At 43.7% G+C, this 18903-nt stretch overlaps 2 protein-coding genes across 3 annotated transcripts; one reads left to right on the forward strand and one right to left on the reverse strand.

Moving 5' to 3' along the window:
* Window positions 1-1782: 1782 nt before the first annotated feature.
* Window positions 1783-3643, forward strand: fgfbp1a (fibroblast growth factor binding protein 1a). Of its 2 annotated transcripts, none has more exons than XM_037461221.2 (2): window positions 1783-2199; window positions 2734-3643. In XM_037461221.2, exon 2 carries the CDS (start codon window positions 2767-2769, stop codon window positions 3451-3453), a length of 687 nt encoding a protein of 228 aa, XP_037317118.2. In that variant the 5' UTR covers window positions 1783-2199; window positions 2734-2766; the 3' UTR covers window positions 3454-3643. The 2 variants fall into 2 exon arrangements, with proteins under 2 accessions (XP_037317118.2, XP_037317117.2); XM_037461220.2 differs by having other exon boundaries at window positions 1794-2199; window positions 2748-3643.
* A 3375-nt stretch (window positions 3644-7018) lies between these two features.
* Window positions 7019-16204, reverse strand: anxa5a (annexin A5a). The gene is made up of 12 exons (XM_062558637.1): window positions 16166-16204; window positions 15972-16056; window positions 15337-15491; window positions 14041-14154; window positions 12714-12804; window positions 12161-12240; window positions 11868-11918; window positions 10928-11021; window positions 10161-10256; window positions 9925-9983; window positions 9257-9379; window positions 7019-7873 (listed from the first exon to the last, which is right to left on the reverse strand). The coding sequence occupies exons 1-12, from the start codon at window positions 16202-16204 to the stop codon at window positions 7814-7816; spliced, it is 1047 nt and encodes a 348-aa protein (XP_062414621.1). The 3' UTR covers window positions 7019-7813.
* Between the last annotated feature and the right edge of the window lie 2699 nt (window positions 16205-18903).

Raw genomic sequence — 18903 nt, forward strand, 5'->3', positions numbered from 1 at the left:
TTTGGTAAGTTCTGATTAGCGCTGGCTCAGGTCAGACCTCAAATGAGCTGCTATGGGTTAAAGCAATGGTGGACTTCCTAGGATACATTAGTCTTCTATACAAATTCATGTCCCACTGATGCAAGTCGCTAATTCAGCCTCTTCACTGGAATCCGTGCTGGTTCTCATTATGAAGCCGCTTTGTTACTAAAATATAACTGTTTTTTTTATTCGGCCCAATGTAACTCCAAAGTCCATAGTTTATTGTTTCTGTAGATTCTCTAGGCATTGCTCTGGGCATAGCTCTGGTATCACAGCAGCTGCACTGTGAAGAATGTTGAACTCATCTCCAATCAGGATGTGTCTCCCAGATCAAATTAAACTCAAAGAGTGCCCATGATCACCTACAAAACACATCGAAAGTCAGCCACATCCTGCCTCAGTGATGCAGAAACATTTGTTCATGCATGTGTTACTTTTAGACAAGATTACTGCAACTCCCTGTTACCAGGCTGCTCTTAAGATATACAATACATGTATTTTGTATTTAAAATATGGGAACTACGACTTCTAAATGTTCTGTTTTCTCACAATTTGGTATAGCAGATTATTCAGGTTTGGGTTACATAATGTACACGAAGCTCAGGCAATAAACAGCAGCAGACATCTTCAGTTTGAGCAGTTCATCTCTCCACAATCTGCGCTCAGCATCCCTCCCTCCATCCGATGGCGATGGTGGCGCTCGGAGTAGTGTGATGTGCTGGGCGCCGCAAGGTTGGTGGTTTGAATGTAATCCGTCACCATGCCGACCCGCTGGTGCTGCTGCCTCTGATCCCATCACGTTCAAATTCCCACGTCATCACCGGCCAAGGGGAACACACCTGGCCGAGGCTGTCGTGCCAGAGCAGCAAGCGCTCCTACTGGTGCGAGTTCGCGGCCAGGCCTCAGAGGACGGCTCGGCCTCAGAGGACGGCTCGGCCTCAGAGGACGGCTTGGCAGCACCGCTGGAGGTCATAATTCACGTTCAACGTTTTCTTCTTTCAGATGCTGGAAATATAACTCATGCACATGAACTACAACTGTAAATGCATATCTCCCTCCGCTATATTTACAGATGGATGTAAAACTGATGAGGATAATGTCTCATATTGGATTAAAGCGGCCCTGGAGGGACACTCCAAGGCCTTAAAAGTTATGGAAGAACTGTAGCGCCCTCTTCAGGGGGACGAAGGGTACTGCTCTGACCACAACAAGTTGCATTTCTGTTTTAACCTGCCAACATCATGCATCAAATGTCATAGCTTGGAGAAGGAAAATTTCAATTGTGTAGCGACAAACTAGATAAAACTCATGGTAAAAATGGCATGAATTCTTTATCAACTTTAACTAGTAAAATGTAAGAGGGTTCAAATATAAACATTCACAATTATTCGGTTTTGAGAAGCTTGTTTTTATTTTATTGGTCTTGATGAAAAACAACGGTAAATGTATATTGTTAATCGATATTTGACCACAGAGGAGCGGCTATGAGGAAAATAACTGTCAATAAGTCTAATATTAATCCTCGTTATGGTCCTCCATAAATAGTGGAATCAGATGCTATACTGCTTCTAACCGCTAGATGACACTGTTGCTTAAATAAAACAGACCTACTTAATTCCTCTTACTGGATCATCTGGCTACATTCAAGATAGTTTCAGCCATTTGCTAACAGATGGTGCAATGAAGGATTTAAAACAATTATTGACAAGTATTGAGAATTGTTTTCAAATCAATGAAAATGCTGAAATGGTAATTATCATAAAAGAAGGTGGGATTGGTTGAAGCTTGCAGCACTACAAGTTTGAAGTAGTTGCCCTTGGCTTGTTAAAAAACTTCTGGCTACAAACTAGAATGTACGCTAGAAAAACGTTTTTTATTTTAGGTTTGACTTGACAAACTTCATTAGGATAACAGTCGTTTCATTCTGGGCAATGCAGGAAAATGGCTAAAGAAAGGAAAACAATAGGGCAGGCACAAAATACCTACAGGGATATTTCTAGAAGACTATGACTTCACTGGCGTGAAATTAAAAAAAAAGTAAGCTTCTCAATCGAGTGTGTGTGTGTGAAGGGGAGGGCCGATTCTGCAGCAGCATACTGTAACTGCAGGTGCAGTGAAGGAGACTCTCAGTTCTCTCACGTCTGGACTAAAAACTAAAGTTAACAGTGAAAACTTCAGGTAAGTCTGCTCCGTTTCCATCTGGGCCTGATTAATAATCACTGTGCTATCACTAGGGCATTATGGTACCGAGTGAGTGTTTGATACTTACTTCGTTACTTTTCTGTTAAAATGAACCATGGTGTCCCAGGTAGGGCACTATTATGTGATTATAAACTGTGTGTGTCTGCCCTTGGTGTGGTCAGTGGTGTTATTTCTATGTCATCACTATACTGTATTTTAAAACAAGCGCAATAACTTTATTTACCTTTGCCTTTTATGAGATGAAATATTTATTAATACATCTTAATGCATTGTAACAGTCCTCCTTTGTTGGGATGTTCTCCTTTATTGCTTATGTTTTTCTTCTATTGTATTTAACTTGTTTAAAAAACAAATCATGTGGCATGGAATATTGTCTTGTGTTGCTTTTATATCTTGTATTAACTGTGTCATTTTCTTAAAGCACCTAACTTGAAGGATGCTACTTGCTTTTTAAAAATCTAATAATCGTTTATAAGAAGGTAAATGAAAGGTCATATATCTCATTCTCAGTGTATCCCCTGCAGGGTGTGTTGTGCTGGTCTCATGGTTCTCATCAGCAACGTGACCGCCCTGCTGGTCCTGGCCTGTATTTCCCATCAGCTGATGTCCTGCAGCTGCCAGAAGAGCCACGCGCGGCGGGGGAGAGGTATGGACCGAGGACAGCCCAAGGTCAAGCTGGGGAGAGGTATGGACAGAGGACAGGCCAAGGTCAAGCTGGTCAGGGCGAGGTCGGGGCCGAAGGCGGGGCGCCAATCCACGGCTGTCTCCGCGCAGCCCTTCAGGGGCAAGATGGTCACCAGAGACAAGTCCGAGTGCGCGTGGGCCGCGACCGGCGAGGACACCGTCGTCCTGAGCGTCTCGTGCACGAAGGGGGACAGGAGCTTCGGCTGCGAGTACGTCGCCAGGCCGGCCGCCTGCCCTCGGTACGCCGCCAACGTGGAGCTCTTCTGGAAGCAGATCGCCAGGGCGCTAGGGAAGCAGAGGAGCGCGTGCCGGGGCGCGGGCGCGCGGGTCACGGCGGGCGTGTGCCGCCGCGCGCCCGCCGACGCGCACTTCCGACTGCGCAAGGCACCGGAGAGGCCCGTCCCGCCCCCCGTCCCTAGTCCAGCACCCAAGGGCGCCAAGTCGTGTATGCCTGGGAACCGGAAGCTCGCCGAGGAGCATTGCAACGCGTCCTGGTCCAGCTTCTGCACCTTCTTTTTCACCATGGTGCAGGATTACGACTGCTGAGGCCGATCAGCTTTATCAATACTTATTATAGGTCACTTGAAGAAGAATTCCTCGCCATTCCTAACAACTACTCTAACGCTATTATTGCTTTTTCCTTCCATTCCTTAATGCTGTGGATTTAGGAGACGTTTACTGCGGAGATAACTTGCTGTTTAATAAAATACTGGACTCGCACATAAGCTTAACACAACATACGCATGTGTAGCCTCATTTCATTTCATCTTAAAAGGCATTTTTCTAAAAATGATACTGCTTAAACCCATCTTGTCTTTAATGTCAAAGATCTCCTGTTGTTTCCAGATGTGTGTGTGCAGTCCCGCTGAAGGTATTCAATGGGGGGGGGGGGGGGGGGTTAGGAGTTTAAGCACGTTGGGCATTGAGACAGTAATGTCACCACAGGGCGATTTGGACGCCTTGGCCTGCATACTTTACCCCCGACGAGCCTCCGGATTCACACGAGCTCAACCCGCAAGATGAGGCACCGGAGAGATGATGAAATGGAAGAGACGTGTTTGGCGTTTCATGAACAGGATCAAAAGACCTTTGCTCCCCCTTTAGATCTCAGAACAGACACTTCACTCTTGGCTGAAATAATGCTCTAAAATAAAAGATGTCTCATTTTTAATTTAATACTGGAATACAGCACCACTGGCCAAGTAGGCGCATCACAGCATTATTTCTATGCTGGGTATCAGCAGCAAAATCTTATTTTCCCCATCGACTTGTTTATCATTTTCACATTTCTGAATTCCAGAGTAGATTTATTTGATATTCATTGAGCTCGTCATTTATCTGAAGCAAACGGGACGGGTAGTTCATCATGTGACGTCCTCAGCATCATACACAACGTGTCAGTCCCAACATTCAACAGTGCAGATTTTGCTTTTCACATAAAAGGCAACTTTCTCCATGCGCAGGAGCTCCACCCGAGCAGAAAGGATGAGCCTCGGGACACGCTGCGACTGGAGAAAGGCAATTATGGCTCTCATTATTCTGATGAGTTCGGCCTCATCGCCTGCTGCAGCACCACGCATTACACACAGCTGAGGTCCATAAAAATCACAGGCTCTCAGCAGGTGGCATTCTGGGCCGTGAAGGAAAATGTCCTCCAGAAGGTAATTCAGAGGACAGCCACAGAAGACCTGCAGGAATGCAGTGAAATGTATAGAAGAACGTCTAGGGAGGAGGTTTCCTTTAGAAACACCAGCTTCTCAGAACAAGCAGCTCGAGGAGTTTGACGCGTAGAACATCAGAAAAAAACCACAACTCACACAATAAAATGGCTGCGTATAGGCGATAACATGATTAAATAATAATAAATATGAAAAGTGCTTACAGAAGATGAAAATCATATCACATTGGTCAAATGCAACAACACAGAGAAATCCTATAATGATATATTTAATAATAGAATTATTACTGGATATAAAGTAATGTTGAATGTAATATAATTCTACTACAGACAATTTGTTTTTTCTTTTTACTACTTTGGAAAGATTCGAAACCCCAACTTTACAGACTGATTCCCACATTGTGCACCCTAAACAGTGCGGCCTCTTAAGCAATAAACAACAAAGTAACAAATACAAAACATATATTTATATCAACTAATTCAATTGCAAATAACAGCAGCAAACTAATGAGCTTTAAAGATTAAATATTAAATGAATAAATGCCAATGAAATCACACTGGTTTCTGGTGCCAGCAGGTAGAGCATAATTCCATTCATCCCATGCAGAGTGATAAAGGCAGAATGACTGTGTTGTTATGTCAGGTGCAGCTAATTCAAAATAATTCTCAATAACATCATTTTTATTTTAAATAACGATTACAAATAAATCCTTTACAATATACTCATTATAGATAGTAGTCCACCTCCACTTTTAGAGGCTCATTGGACATATATCATGTGGTTTGGTGGCCTGACCGCGTGGGGCTCCTGATTAGCTGAGAGACGGGAGGGAGGGGGGGCTGGCCTTGATTAAACTACAAGTTCCCTATCGACTCAAAGGAGATTTTTGTGTGTGTAAAAGCAGGCTTACAACGCTATGAATGCCGGGGCATTTAAAGAGCTTTCATTTCGCTGGTGCCAAGAGCATAAAGAACTGAAGGGAATTAATGAAAACGCCACAAATATCACATTGTCAGAGAGCGTTGAAACTGATTAGCGTGTGCGGGTGGCAGATTTGAACCCGAGCTACCGGCTGCCAACAGGACTCCACGTGGGCCGGAATTCTGAGTTGGAGCAGGAAAGAACCTGGACCGCTTGGTGAGGGAAGTTATGCAACGCTCAGGACCCGGGGACAAATTGAGGCAAGCGCCATACTCATTTGCCTTTTTTTCCTGCAGTGGAAATGATCAAAAGTGATTTATGATCAGAAGTCACAGCCGCCGGGCCACAGTGACGCAGAGTCACTCCGGTATGATCAACAACCGCACAAACTGTAGGCATGTTGTTGGATTGTAGCACAGTGGAGATCTTGCACGGGTTAAAAACAATAACAGGAGAATAAAATCAAGCAGTTTTGTTATCCGCTGATATATTTAAGGGGATTGTGATCACGATAAACACTTCATGAACTCAATTTGGTCCTAATTAATCTCCTCATTAAGTAAATATAGAATTGGACTGTTGAATCCAACTGTTTTGTTGAGTCCATTACAGATCGACGTGTTTGAAGGAAACCGTTGACGTTAATATGACATCTTTTATCAAATGTTTCATTTGGATTGGTTTAACTTACTCTTTACATTCTATAATCAATAAATATATTTATTATCATAAGACATCTGAAGCAGCTCCTTCTACCGGAACGATGTCACCTGCGTCAAAGAGGTGGCATCAATTGAGAAGTCTTTTTGCAGTGAGATGGGACACGTTGGCAGATAGAACACAAACTTCTGCGGGGGAAGCGTGCCAAGACATGAAGACATTTTCCAACTTGAAGCTTCAGGTGTTTCTTGAATAGGTCACATCTGGCAGACGAGGACATGAAGAATATGAGATGAGGCTTGTCAACCGGGATACTGCCTCGGGTATTTAGATTTTAAAGAGTAAATGCACGAGGACGTGTTCAGACCTCTATGCATAAAAACACTCCTGTGACTCACTCAGAGATCACTGTGTCTGGAATTCAGCTTTAAAAAACACAAGAATCTAGTGCAGTTCATACATCCCAATGCAATCAGTGTGACATTAAAATACAGTTATATGTCTTCAATCCCAGGGACACACTACTGTCCTGAGGAAGAGCACTAAATAATACGTGGTGATATTCCAAAATATGAACTGTGAAGCCATTCTTATTTATCATTTTTAACATTTTTGGAATGGAATCCGTGCGAAGAGCTAAATGTGCTGTGAGTGCTGTGGTCTTCTCCCAGTGAATGAGGAGCACCTGTGAGCTCCTTTTGCACTCTGCTGCCCCCCTGTGGTGCAACTCCAGTACAGCGAGGTCATCCACCCTCCATTGATCCTACGAGCCAATGCATTTGACACCAAGTCCAGACAGTGAGGCAGTGGATGTCTTTATCTGAGTAAACAGACGTCTAATAGTGTCCCATTACGTATTGATCCCTAACAGGCGCATTGTAATTCATGTAAGCTGTTCGTTTGTAATGAATGAAAGAGGGAGACACACAGGGTTTAATAATTCAGCAGCCCTGTGTTTTTTTCTTAGTTTTATTTCAATACATGCTGTGATCACTACAGACGACTGCTAACATGAAAACAGTAGCATTGTTTAAAAATAAACCAAAATATCACTCATTCAAACATTTCTACCACCGTCGTCCTCAATAGATCCAAAACTGCACCTTAAATCCGATTTGTTGTCGTTTCAAATACACGTGTGAGAAAAAAAGCAAATATCTTTGAAGTTTAACTTGCATTCAGACTGCAAAGTAGGACAGACGAGTTATTCACACAAATCCAATCAATAAAACGCTAAAGTCAGGAAGAATCAACAGCTCCCGATCAATAACCTCATCTCACGTAGCAGCATGCTCTGCGTTGCCAGAATGAATCAATTGGGCCTGAAATATAGCATTGGACTGGTCGAGGAATTATGGGATGCTTTTAACTTTCAACCCTGCTAAGAGATGACGATGGATGCCCTTGACGTCATCATCGATGAAATTACATCAATTAGTGTTTTAGTTTTTCTTAGATGCACTCTTTAACGTGTTGATATACTCTTTTTCATTATTTTATCTAATGCATATACGAGGCTTCGTATGCACAATGTCGCATGTTTTTCCCCTGCACATATGCAACTGTAGCATGGTCACGGTCTTGTTTTTCATCGGAGCTGTCGATCCAATCCAACAACACCGGTGACTCATCATCCCGAAGGGACACTAATCATTCCCCCCACAGAGGTAGAGCAAAGCCTTCTGGTAGTCTCCAGCTGTGTCCTCCTGCAAGAAACCACAGACGCAAAATTAGTTTATCCGTCTAATCCAATCCAGAAGGTTTTAGGTTTGCTTTGCATAAATTCCTTGTAATGTATTCAGATTTGAAAATGCCCTGTTAGTATTTTTTTCCAATGAGCCTTGTGTGTCACACTGTCTGGTTTCGCACACGTGGTTTCGATCACATGTCCTCAGCCTTTTTATTAGCATACTAGCTAACTAGCTCACGCTAGCTGGAGGCACAATCGCTCTATAAGTCAACTCATTTGAAATTCATTGAGTTCAACAGTGGTTACCGATGGTTACCAATGGTATGTGAAGGTGGCTCTAAAACTGGGCGAATCCATTCATTAAATCCACACAATGGGACCTATTTTAAAACTAGAGGTGTATTGACGAGCGTATAACTTGTATGTAAGTGTGCTCACAGTACATATATGATTACCCTGCAGCCATTTAAACACCAGTGGGAAGTTATTCTTCAAATCAAACAGTAGCTGTCAGAAAGGCTCTGAATTCCGTGGCATGAACAGTTTTTTTCCAGTCAGAAACTGGTAATTTGGATGCAAATTATATGAGCTCAAGCATTTGAATAAAAACATGAGCAGTTTCTTTCAGCAGTTTTTAAGTCCGCCAATTACCCCGGATGGGTTGGATGGGTGAGGAGGCAGGAAGCAGTGCAAACAATACACCTCTATAAAGCAGACGTCATTTCAGCAGCACCATTGAAAATCCTCCCATGAATCTATAATACAAATGGATTCAATTACCCTGAATGACTAATGAGTAACTTTTGACATCAATCATGGCTTACTGGCTCGTTTCAAAGAGCCAGATAGCCATGACATGTCAACCAATGAGGCCGAGGAAATGAAATACCTTTGAAGGCAGTGCAGCCAGGGCTCATGTTACTAGTTCCCCATGTGGCTCACAGGTTGTAACACAAAAAGTCATAAAAGATTCTATGAAACACGGTGAAGGGCAATCGTTGCATTAATAATTGCGACAATACAATTAGAAAAAAATAACCATTAATGCATTGAGAATTGTTCTTTTCCAGAGGGGAGAATGTCAACATCTCCTCCCTGGAGGAACACCCCCCCCCCCCCCCCCGGAGAACAGACTAACTCCCTTCGGCTCGAGTGTAAAGCGCCTTCATTTAAAGCAACTTGTTAATCTCCACTCCATCACTGCACCAGTGGTGTCTCAGCAGCATAAGCGCTGGTGTTTTAAAGCACGCTGAGGGATGGACAAGTTGAGAGCGTCACGGCGGGGGGGGGGGGGGGGGACCGTGAAGAGATGACAGCGACGCGTCTGTTCACCCGCTGAAGGACTGTACCGCTTTGTAAACATCACCAGAGAAACAGTTTGCGTTTGAGGGAGCAGGACCTGGATCGTGTTGTACAGAGACGCTCCGTAGGTCCTCTTGAAGCTGGCTCTGATGTCCAACATGTCCACCTCACTCCTGGACACCATGATCCTCATGAGGGTGTCGTCGTCGGTCCCAGCGCGCTAAACACGACAAGGAAGCAAACTCAGCAGCTGCAGAAAAGGACCCGCCCTTCAATTGTAGGCTAAGCTAAGCTAAGCTAAACTATCTGGCTGCAGCTTTAGCATTATCGTACAATGAAGAGAGAGGAACTATTCTGGTAGACTCACTCGTGCAGACTTGACAAGCTTTTCATTGATGAGGTATCTCAAAGAGGTTTCAAGAGTCTGAATGTAAACAGATAGCTTTGATATAAAGTGTGTCTGATTTCTAAAATGTTCTTTTTAAGCCCATGTGAAATAAAAAAAAACATCTAAATATCACTTCACTCATTGGAGCTTTGTATCTAATTTGGTGAATTAAAGTGTGAAGACGACATGTTGTTGTTTCTGGGGACTTTTCCTCGGAGAGGTCCAGTCTCGTTGAGCCGCAAGGCACAAATGACACTAAACACATTCCATACTTTTCTCTCAGAATTGTTGTTGTTTTGATTTTTAATGAAAGTCACATTTCAAGCATCAAAGGAAAGAAGAACTTGTTTGTGTTACTGCGTAAATCGCACACCCACCCTCATTGATTTATACAGGCCTTCAGCGAAGAACTGTGGGACACTGCGGGCACATTTCACTGAGGAGACAAAAAGCCAACTATCTGAATCTCATTTGTCTCACCTTAATGTGACATAATAGTGGCAATTATTTCCACTCTATTCTCTTCTGTTGTTATTTCATTCTCACGCTTGACTTGATACTCAAATGAAACGGAAAAAGAACGTAAAAAGAACTGAGAAGTCCCCGTTCTTACCCACAGCCAGCAGAAGGTTCTCCAAATTGCCCGTGGTCTCTCCTTCAATGCTGTCCTCTATGTCGGAGCCAGAGAGCTCCTTGTAGGCATCGAACACTGAGGCACACCATGTGAAATAAACACCATTCAACATTTAAACACTTCAGGGCTGAACTGAACATTTTCAGTTGGATTGCGTTGGATTTGGCATTTATTAGGTTCAGCCTTAAATAAGGTACAACATCATCAGCTAACATTTAACTTGAGGGGGAATTTTGAATTATGAATTATGCTACTATTGCTAGTATTGTAGTCGATTGAATATCACTGTCACAATTTGATTGGATATGTGTGCCCCCCCCCATGTCACACAGAATATGAATGGATGAATAAATTGGATTATCTAACTGGCCCATTGGGGACACTTAATAACTTAATAACCTCTGTTTTGAATGAAAACCTGAATTAGTTCATGATTATGGCTCCAGCTGCATAAACTTAACCATACGTGTCATTTTGGGCAATGATGTCAGACAGGATTTTAGACTCGTGGTTGTTGTTTATTTGTCAGAAACACGTTGTCTAAGTCACTCATGCTGCTGCTCTTGGAAATGTGTTTGAACAACAACCAACCCGTTAGATAATAATGATGAATGATGAACAATTCATGTGGAATAATAAAGAACAACAGCAGAGGCTGATGGTTTGGCGTTGTTTGGCGCCGCTCTCGTCACATCACACATCTGCACACAGCGGCCTCCGAGCATCCCGGTCACAAACCGGCTCACCTTTCGCGAGATGCTCCGCGCTCCGGTTGCCAAGAATTGTGATGAATTTTTCCTCATCGGTGCCAAACTTGCCCTCACCGGCGGCATACAGCTCCTGTAATGGCAGACACACGCTGGAAGCTACGCACGCACGGGGCGAAGGACCTTGTGCCGCCGCCAAAACAACACAATAAACATATTTGTCTGTCTGGGGCACGAGAGACGGAATCTGGATGTCATGTCTATTCACCTGCTGAACAGTGAAAAACGGATTAACGGCAATACATTTATACAATAAAGATGTAATTAAATTCAATATGACAGCTCAATATTGATGAAGCGTAATGGTCTGTTAGGGAAGCAGAATGTTTCATTCCCAAAGGTTGACATGGTTTAATTAAATTCTTCGTACTGACGAATAACCTAAGCTTTCTCTGCCTTTTAGCACAAATGTGATCACATCCTCAACGTGGGGACATTTGAAGGGAGAGAGATTGCAGAGAGGAGGTCGCGCACCGTACGATGTGGGAAAGGGAGGCTATGTATGTTGCATTTGATCAACTGAACTGTTAACACACTCATTTAAAGACACGGCTTGTAAACAATAAAAGCAGAGCAGTTCCAAATGGTCTTGAGGCTCCAATTTTTTCAAATGGAGCCATCAGACTGGGACCATTACTCGGCTGGAAGCGGTTGCCAGGTAACTAGTATACTCAACCATTTACTGAAGAATACATATTTCGATCTTAACTTAAGTAAAAGTACTAAAACACTAACATAAACAGCATGTGTTATGGGTCCATTCAGAATAATGTTTTTTATATTTTGGGATTGTGATGCTTTGCTGTTACTTTCATTTTGTTAGTTTAAAAAGTTATTAAGTCAAGATAGAGGAGCTTAAAGTACATCATTTTCCTCTGAGTGTAAGGGTACCAAAACCTTCTTGTGTTTTGTTTCTTACCTTAGCGTCTTCCTCTATCTTCTCCTCTTCTACTCCAACCTCCCTGCTCCCCTTCACAGACGGACAAGAGAGAAACCCAACAGAGACACAGACGGACGCGGGGAAACAGAGAGGTAATGAGTTCACAGCTTCAGCTGAGGGAAGCCCCATGAGAGGACATTATCTGCCAGAACTTCCCTGAACCGAGAAGATTAAATTTCCGTCCGTGAATCATCTGCTGCTCGACCTGCACCCCGCCCCTCCCCCCACTGGCACTGTAACGTCCTCATTATCAGAAAAGCCGCTCCCTGTACCTGCAGGAGGATCACCAGCAGTCTCTGATAGTGACCTGAGGTGTCGCCGCAGATGTCCTTCTCCAGCTTTCCGTTCAACTCTGCGGGAAAGAGGAGAAGCGGGTCACACGACGAATTACACTCACGCCACCACCAACGGGTGCAATCGACCCGAGTGGCGTAACTGCCCCCCCCCCCCCCCCCCCGTTGTGCAACAAGGATCTAGACACAGGGGCCTTCTTTTTCATCCAGATCGGATACACTGGCCTCTCTGCCTCCGGCTCCCTGAACCCTGGATTGTGGTTTGTTGCGATTTGAAGGTGGTGTGTGACGAGTCACCGTCTTCTGATGTCATGTATTCGGGTTACCATGGTGTAACTATCGGTTGTTGCATTGAACGTTTTGAATTTGAGGTTTTCTGTATGAAACCACTGTTAATAACAACATCACGTGGAGAAAAAAATCATTGGTTCCAGAGAGATTATTTTTACAGAAATCAAATATTCTTGATTGTGTGAAACTGTCAAAATGTGTGTTTTTATCTCTCTCTCTGTTTCCCAGCAGAGCAACGCACCTTTCTTGTACACTTTGACGATCTCTTTAATCTGTTCGCCGGTCCTGGAGGCCAGGATCTCAATCAACACGTCGTCCTCAGTCCCGGCGCCCTGAGCCAAACACAATAAGCGACAACATGGGTTTGTGCGGCAGAGTCTTTTGTTTCATCCTCACATCAGAAGAGCTGTTAACGTGTGTCAGCACAACCCAAAGAAGAGAAAGGAAAGTTCAGTTGAACGATTTGAAGCATATTCTCCTGTCTGTTGTTGACCTTCCAGGAAAAAAACATCTGACACGGCAGACAAATGGAGCAGGTGTGCGACGGGAATGTCGAGGGCGAGTCCTCAATGCTTTGCCTTCACGATGAAACCTTTCGTCGGTGCTGTTAGTACAAAAAGTAAATGATGGAAACTAAAGTGAAATCCATTTGAAACTTCTAGGATGATCCAGCAGTTTGCTGAAGCTTGCGTCCTTCCTTCAAACCTTTGTGACGTGGTGGTAAGTGACGCCTCAAGGAAACATGAATCATTCATTTAACTGTTAAATGCATTGGGTAATAGATCCAGCCTGCAGCACCAATAAACAAGCTACATGCTACTTGAGCGTGACATGTTATCCACTTGTGCCACAGTAGATAGACGTGTAGAGACACCCGACACACAACATTGTTCTCTCACGTGATGGAAAGGCCGTATCGTATCTTGAGATTCAGCTGAAGATCGATTCTCATTACGCAGCACAAAGGGATTTATTGATCAATGCGTCTCATGGAAGCTCATTGCTGTTCTCTAAGAAGCTTGTTTGTTTTTCTTAGCTTGGAGACGAATGTCCCGCCCCTTCTAATGGACCAACGTGGGACAATTATTGCTTTGATCCCACTTGTTAATTAATCCCTCTTTTAAATCTGTAAAGAAAATGAGCAACTTACCTCACAAAGTTAATTTTAGCAGACTAAAAAGTACAATATTTGCCTCTGAAATGTGATTTCTGTACAAAGTAGCAGCAGATACTGGAGAAAAAGCACAATAAATGTCAATTGTACTTGAATGTATTTAAACACATTCCATCTCTGGATAATTCAAAATACCAATCCATTAACCTTTCTAAATATACAGCTATATATAATGTGGTTTAACTGAACGCTGTGCTGCATGCTGGTTTAATAGAAGGGCGCTTTCACGCCTGTTTTCCTGCATTGACGAGGACAGACAGTGAAAAGGCCTCTCGCTCAGATGACTGTGGGAACACCTGGGCACAAATACCTGAATAAACCCCATTGTCTGAGCGTTTGCATATAGGACCTGCAATTAAGTAGAGTGCCGGAGGAAAAGGTTTCCATTAGTTACCTTGAGAGCTTTGTGCAGCTGAGAAGCGTCATATGAGGAAGGCGGGGTCATCAGCGCCACGATCAGATTCTCAAACAGCCCACCGAGCTCCGATTTCAGGGCGCTCACCAAGTCCTGATGTGGGTAAAAGAGAGGATTCAGGACCGGAGCCACGAAAAACAATCTTTAACCGTGCTTGTATTGAACTTAACGTTGCATGAAGTAAATGCCGTTAAACATTGAAGTAACAGAACAAATGAGCTGGTTTAAGCTCCACATAGAAAATGTCTTTAAAATGCATGAAAATCATCTGGATAACAGCAGAGAAAAATGGACACTTTAGGGCTCCGAGCAATGTAGATCCCCATGATTGTAATAAAGAGAGCACAAACCCTGTGTCAAAGAGATAACGCGTCATTTCAATGCATTGCCCACATTTCCAGAGGAATTAGGATATTCACAAGAAATGAACGTGTTTGTTGTGTTTGCTCGATCCAGCGAGAAATCAAGCAGCCAACATTTCTCCTTCCTCATTGCTTTCCAAATGCAATAAATCACATACTCGAGTGCTGCTGCAAGCACGACCTGATTAGAGCGGCTGTAAAGAGTGAGTAATGTGTGTGTGTGTGTGTGTGTGTGTCTGTACACACAAAACACCCGAGGGACCTGCTGTGCTCTGCTGGTTCAATATGAGGTCACACACTCACCTCTTTACCAGCTCAACATGAGAGACCTTTATTTATCTATGATTACATCATTCATCTAAGAAGCTCTCTCTCTGTTTCAAACCAAATTCCCATAAAAGGTTTGTCAAAATAGCAGAAATGACACAATCATGCTAAAACGTTACAGAGAGACTGTAAGAGATATATTTGAATGTCAAAGTATCATTTTTAATATCATACACATTTTCTCTTTACTTTCTCTTGTTACTGCAAATGGGTGGTGGCAGTTTCACCTCATTTCATAACATGTAACAGAAGAAATGATCAAAACATTTTGATAACACTGCAATATTTAGAGACACACCAGGAGCTGCACTTTGTGATTTTCTCATGTACCTTTTGTTCTCTTAAGATGTCTCATCTATTGTACGTCAGTGTGCACTTACATTTGCTTTTCAATGACCTCCAGGAAAAGCTAATAAACCTGCTGCTTTCAATCCACGGGTGGTCATGAAACCCATCTCTTGCATAACTGACTGCACTCAGGTCGAAGGAGACTTTAGACGCTTCCTCCTCTGAGAACTTTGTACCGTGCGACCTTTGACCTAATACCATGGCTCGTCATAGGTGCGTTCCCGGCGGCCCGGCTTACCTTTCCGTACGCCTTTTTGAACTCTGCCTTGATTTCCTGGCGTTGGCGGTTGCTGCGCGCCGACAGAAGCATGAGGACGGCGTCTTCGTCCGTACCTGCAACAGAGGTGCAGCGGGCGTCGCAGGACGCGTGAAGTACGAGCTGCACCCACCTTCGGGGGAATCACGCGTGTTGGGGGGGAGATCTAAAATCATGCATCTCTAAAAATTCTAAAAAGTGACATTTATTTACTTAAAATGTCATTTTTCTCTGGATTATAAATATATAGATTATAAGTCTATACACAGATGTTTCAAACTATTATAACAAGCAGTCCGCCATCTGCTTCTGCCATCCTGTCACATATCTGTGCTCATTACTGTGCTGTTTTTTTTTTTCCACAGGCATTTGTTGGAAATGGCTCAGACGTGTCTTGGTGTGTTTTTCTTATACGGTTTCATCTTAAAACTTGGTGACACTCGCTTTCTCTTCTAATTAGACCGGACCTCCCTCCAGAGAGTGAAATCCTCTTCCCTGACAGCTGTGTCGTTATTATTGTTAAAGGGATTCCAAAAGAGTGGTTTGTGTGTAAATAAAAAAGCGTTCCGGCGTGCACGGAATGTAGATGGTGCTCATCACGAGTCGGCAGCACTGACCGATTCCCCTTATGGCTCTACGCAGAACTTCAGCATCCTGCTTGGCGTTGAAGTTGACGAAGGGTCTCACGCTGCCTCTGTAGGCCTGTGGGCAGAGGGAGGAACAGACGGAGGCATTTCAATCAATGTGGATCCTAAAGCTTTTTTTTTGTAACCAAATGTCTTTGCAGATCTCAGGCCGCCTCTATGGAGACAGAGTGTGGTTTGTCCATTCCTGGCTGCCGTAGAAACATGGCGGCCATTGACCTCCTTGCGTTAGACATGAACTGGTCATTCTAAGGTCATTACACATTAAAGATAACCTTGTTGAATGATATTTTATTCCATTCATGTCAATCTATCACAGGAAATAAAAAAGAATCACTTGTTAAATAACACGATAATTGGACTGCCGTAACTTGAACGGACGATAAAACAAAATGAAGACGTTTTAGTGCTCTCTGATGGGCCGAGTTTCAAGTGCTTCGCTACCCTCATAAAAATAAAACTGCAGGCATCAATGATTAAAGAAAGGTACTAACAATATCACTGCACATTACATCTTTGTAGCTGCACCATAAAAGTGGGTAAGTACTCTAAGTACAAGCTAAATAACCTCCTGCTGCTTTTAGTCATGTGGGTCATTCTTAAAAATGTGTCACACTTGCAGAGTGTTCTCCAGAAAATGTATTTTAAGAGAAAAAGCAACAAACTGTCTGTCTCAGCGGCAGGCTAATAACGAACTCTGAGCAGGTGGTAAGAGTGGAATATTATCAGTAAAGGTTTCTTTTTTATTATCTCCGTTATTAGTTTTCAAGAGAAGCTCCTCTTCGTGGAACACGACAATGTTTATCTTCAAGTGTCACTCTAATGTGTCACGACTTTGAATCCTGCCTATGTGCATTGTGCAATAAGGCTCAAGAAAACACAATGCAACCTACTTTTTTTAAACAGTAATACTTTACTATTTAAACCCATATTTCTTTACTGGGATGATTGAACTTGTGTTGCTCATGCTATTTTATTACAGCATTTGGCATTCATCTTCTACAAAGACTTTAGTATTAGCTGTCAAACTGCCATGATAGCATTGTGGTAATGTGTCTTCTCATCTGGCATGGAATGTGGATCCAACATTTTAAGGATTAATACCAACTGCTTTTGATCTAGCACCACCAGCAGGTCAAAGGTTTTACTGAAAAAACACACAACAGTTTGAATACAAAACAGTTCACGAGTTCAGTCTTTAGATCTTCAGGTTCAACGCGGTGTCTGTCAAGGTCACTATTTACGGAGATAATGTATGTCTAGATCTGACTACATAGCCTATTGTATATATAGGTACATATAGATATCTATATGAATCTATATATACATACCGACCACTTCATTAGGGATACATTGCTAGTAAAATGATGGGCCCCCTTCACAAACCCCAGTATAATAAGCAGTATTGAAGGGGACTGACTTAAGGACGTAAACTATGACTTATGACACTATGACTACGTCATACAGAAAGTATTGCTAAAAGTGATAAACCAAGGCCTATCATGGCTGTTGATGTTTAAGTTATAAAACTGGTAAATGCAGCACTTTCAAGAGTTTTATGGTCAGATAGATAGTTACATGTCTGTGAACGAGCACTGAGTCCAGAGAGACAATTACAGCTGATCAGCAACACCTGTGACACCTGCAGGATGGGTATATGTAACCTGCCACGTGGCTCAGATTGCATTTCCTGTTGGTGGCTGCAGTAATGGGAGCATTTTGGGCCTTGATTGTTGCTGTGCTGGCTCTCTGGTTTACCACAGGTATTTCTGTTTGTTCTTTAGTAAACTTCTGTTCAGTAAATCTGCAGTGGAGTATAGTACATGCAGGTGATGGGGAAACATTTAACTTACTTTTGCACCTGCTTTATCCATAGGCTCTGGTTTGCCGGTTGGTGACACAAATGAAATGCGTAGCAATGGACCGCAGAGGACAATGAGAGGTAAGAATATTGGTTGACTGAATAATATTTTAGCTTCTTGAAACTGATTGTAACCCTTTACTCTAGATGTGTCTCCTAATGACCCCTCCATAAAGAAGGTCCTTACGCTTCAACAGTCCCATGAGTCTGTGTTCCTGAAGAAGTCGAAAGAAGGTGAGCTTGTTCTGCTTCTCCCTACTGGGTTCATGTTTGTGTACGGCTTCGGTTCTTTCATTATGTGGATCATTTTATTGAGGCTTTTTGTATTTGAATTTAATTCAAAGTCTTTACTTAAGTTCAACTGGAAACCAATGAAGTGGAAGTTAAGGAATCTGCAGTCTACCTGGAAGTTGTTGAACATGCGCAGAACAGAGGCCGCAAGGGCATATTAGGGGACGACGGCAACGCAGGCAACAGCACAGTGGGCGACGACGCAGGCAGCAGCAACGGCACCCTAGGGGACGCAGGCAACAGCACTGTGGGCGACGACGGCAAAGCAGGCAGCAGCAACGGCACCCTAGGGGACGACGGCAACAGCACTGTGGGCGACGACGGCAACGCAGGCAGCAACAACGGCACCCTAGGGGACGACGGCAACAGCACTGTGGGCGACGACGGCAACGCAGGCAGCAGCAACGGCACCCTAGGGGACGACGGCAACAGCACTGTGGGCGACGACGGCAACGCAGGAATCACCAACGGCACCCTAGGGGACGGCAACGGCACCCTAGGGGACGCAGGCAACGCAGTCAGCAATAACGGCACCCTAGGCAACAGCACAGTGGGGGACGAAGCAAGCAGCAACGGCACCCTAGGGGACGACGGCAACAGCAACGGCACCCTAGGGGACGCAGACAACAGCACTGTGGGCAACGAGGGCAACGCAGGCAGCAGCAAAGGCACCCTAGGGGACGACGGCAACAGCACTGTTGGTGATGACGGCAATGCAGACAGCAACAACGGCACCCTAGGGGACGACGGCAA

Source organism: Pungitius pungitius, chromosome 2, assembly GCF_949316345.1.
Source record: "Pungitius pungitius chromosome 2, fPunPun2.1, whole genome shotgun sequence".
Taxonomy (NCBI): Eukaryota; Metazoa; Chordata; class Actinopteri; order Perciformes; family Gasterosteidae; genus Pungitius; species Pungitius pungitius.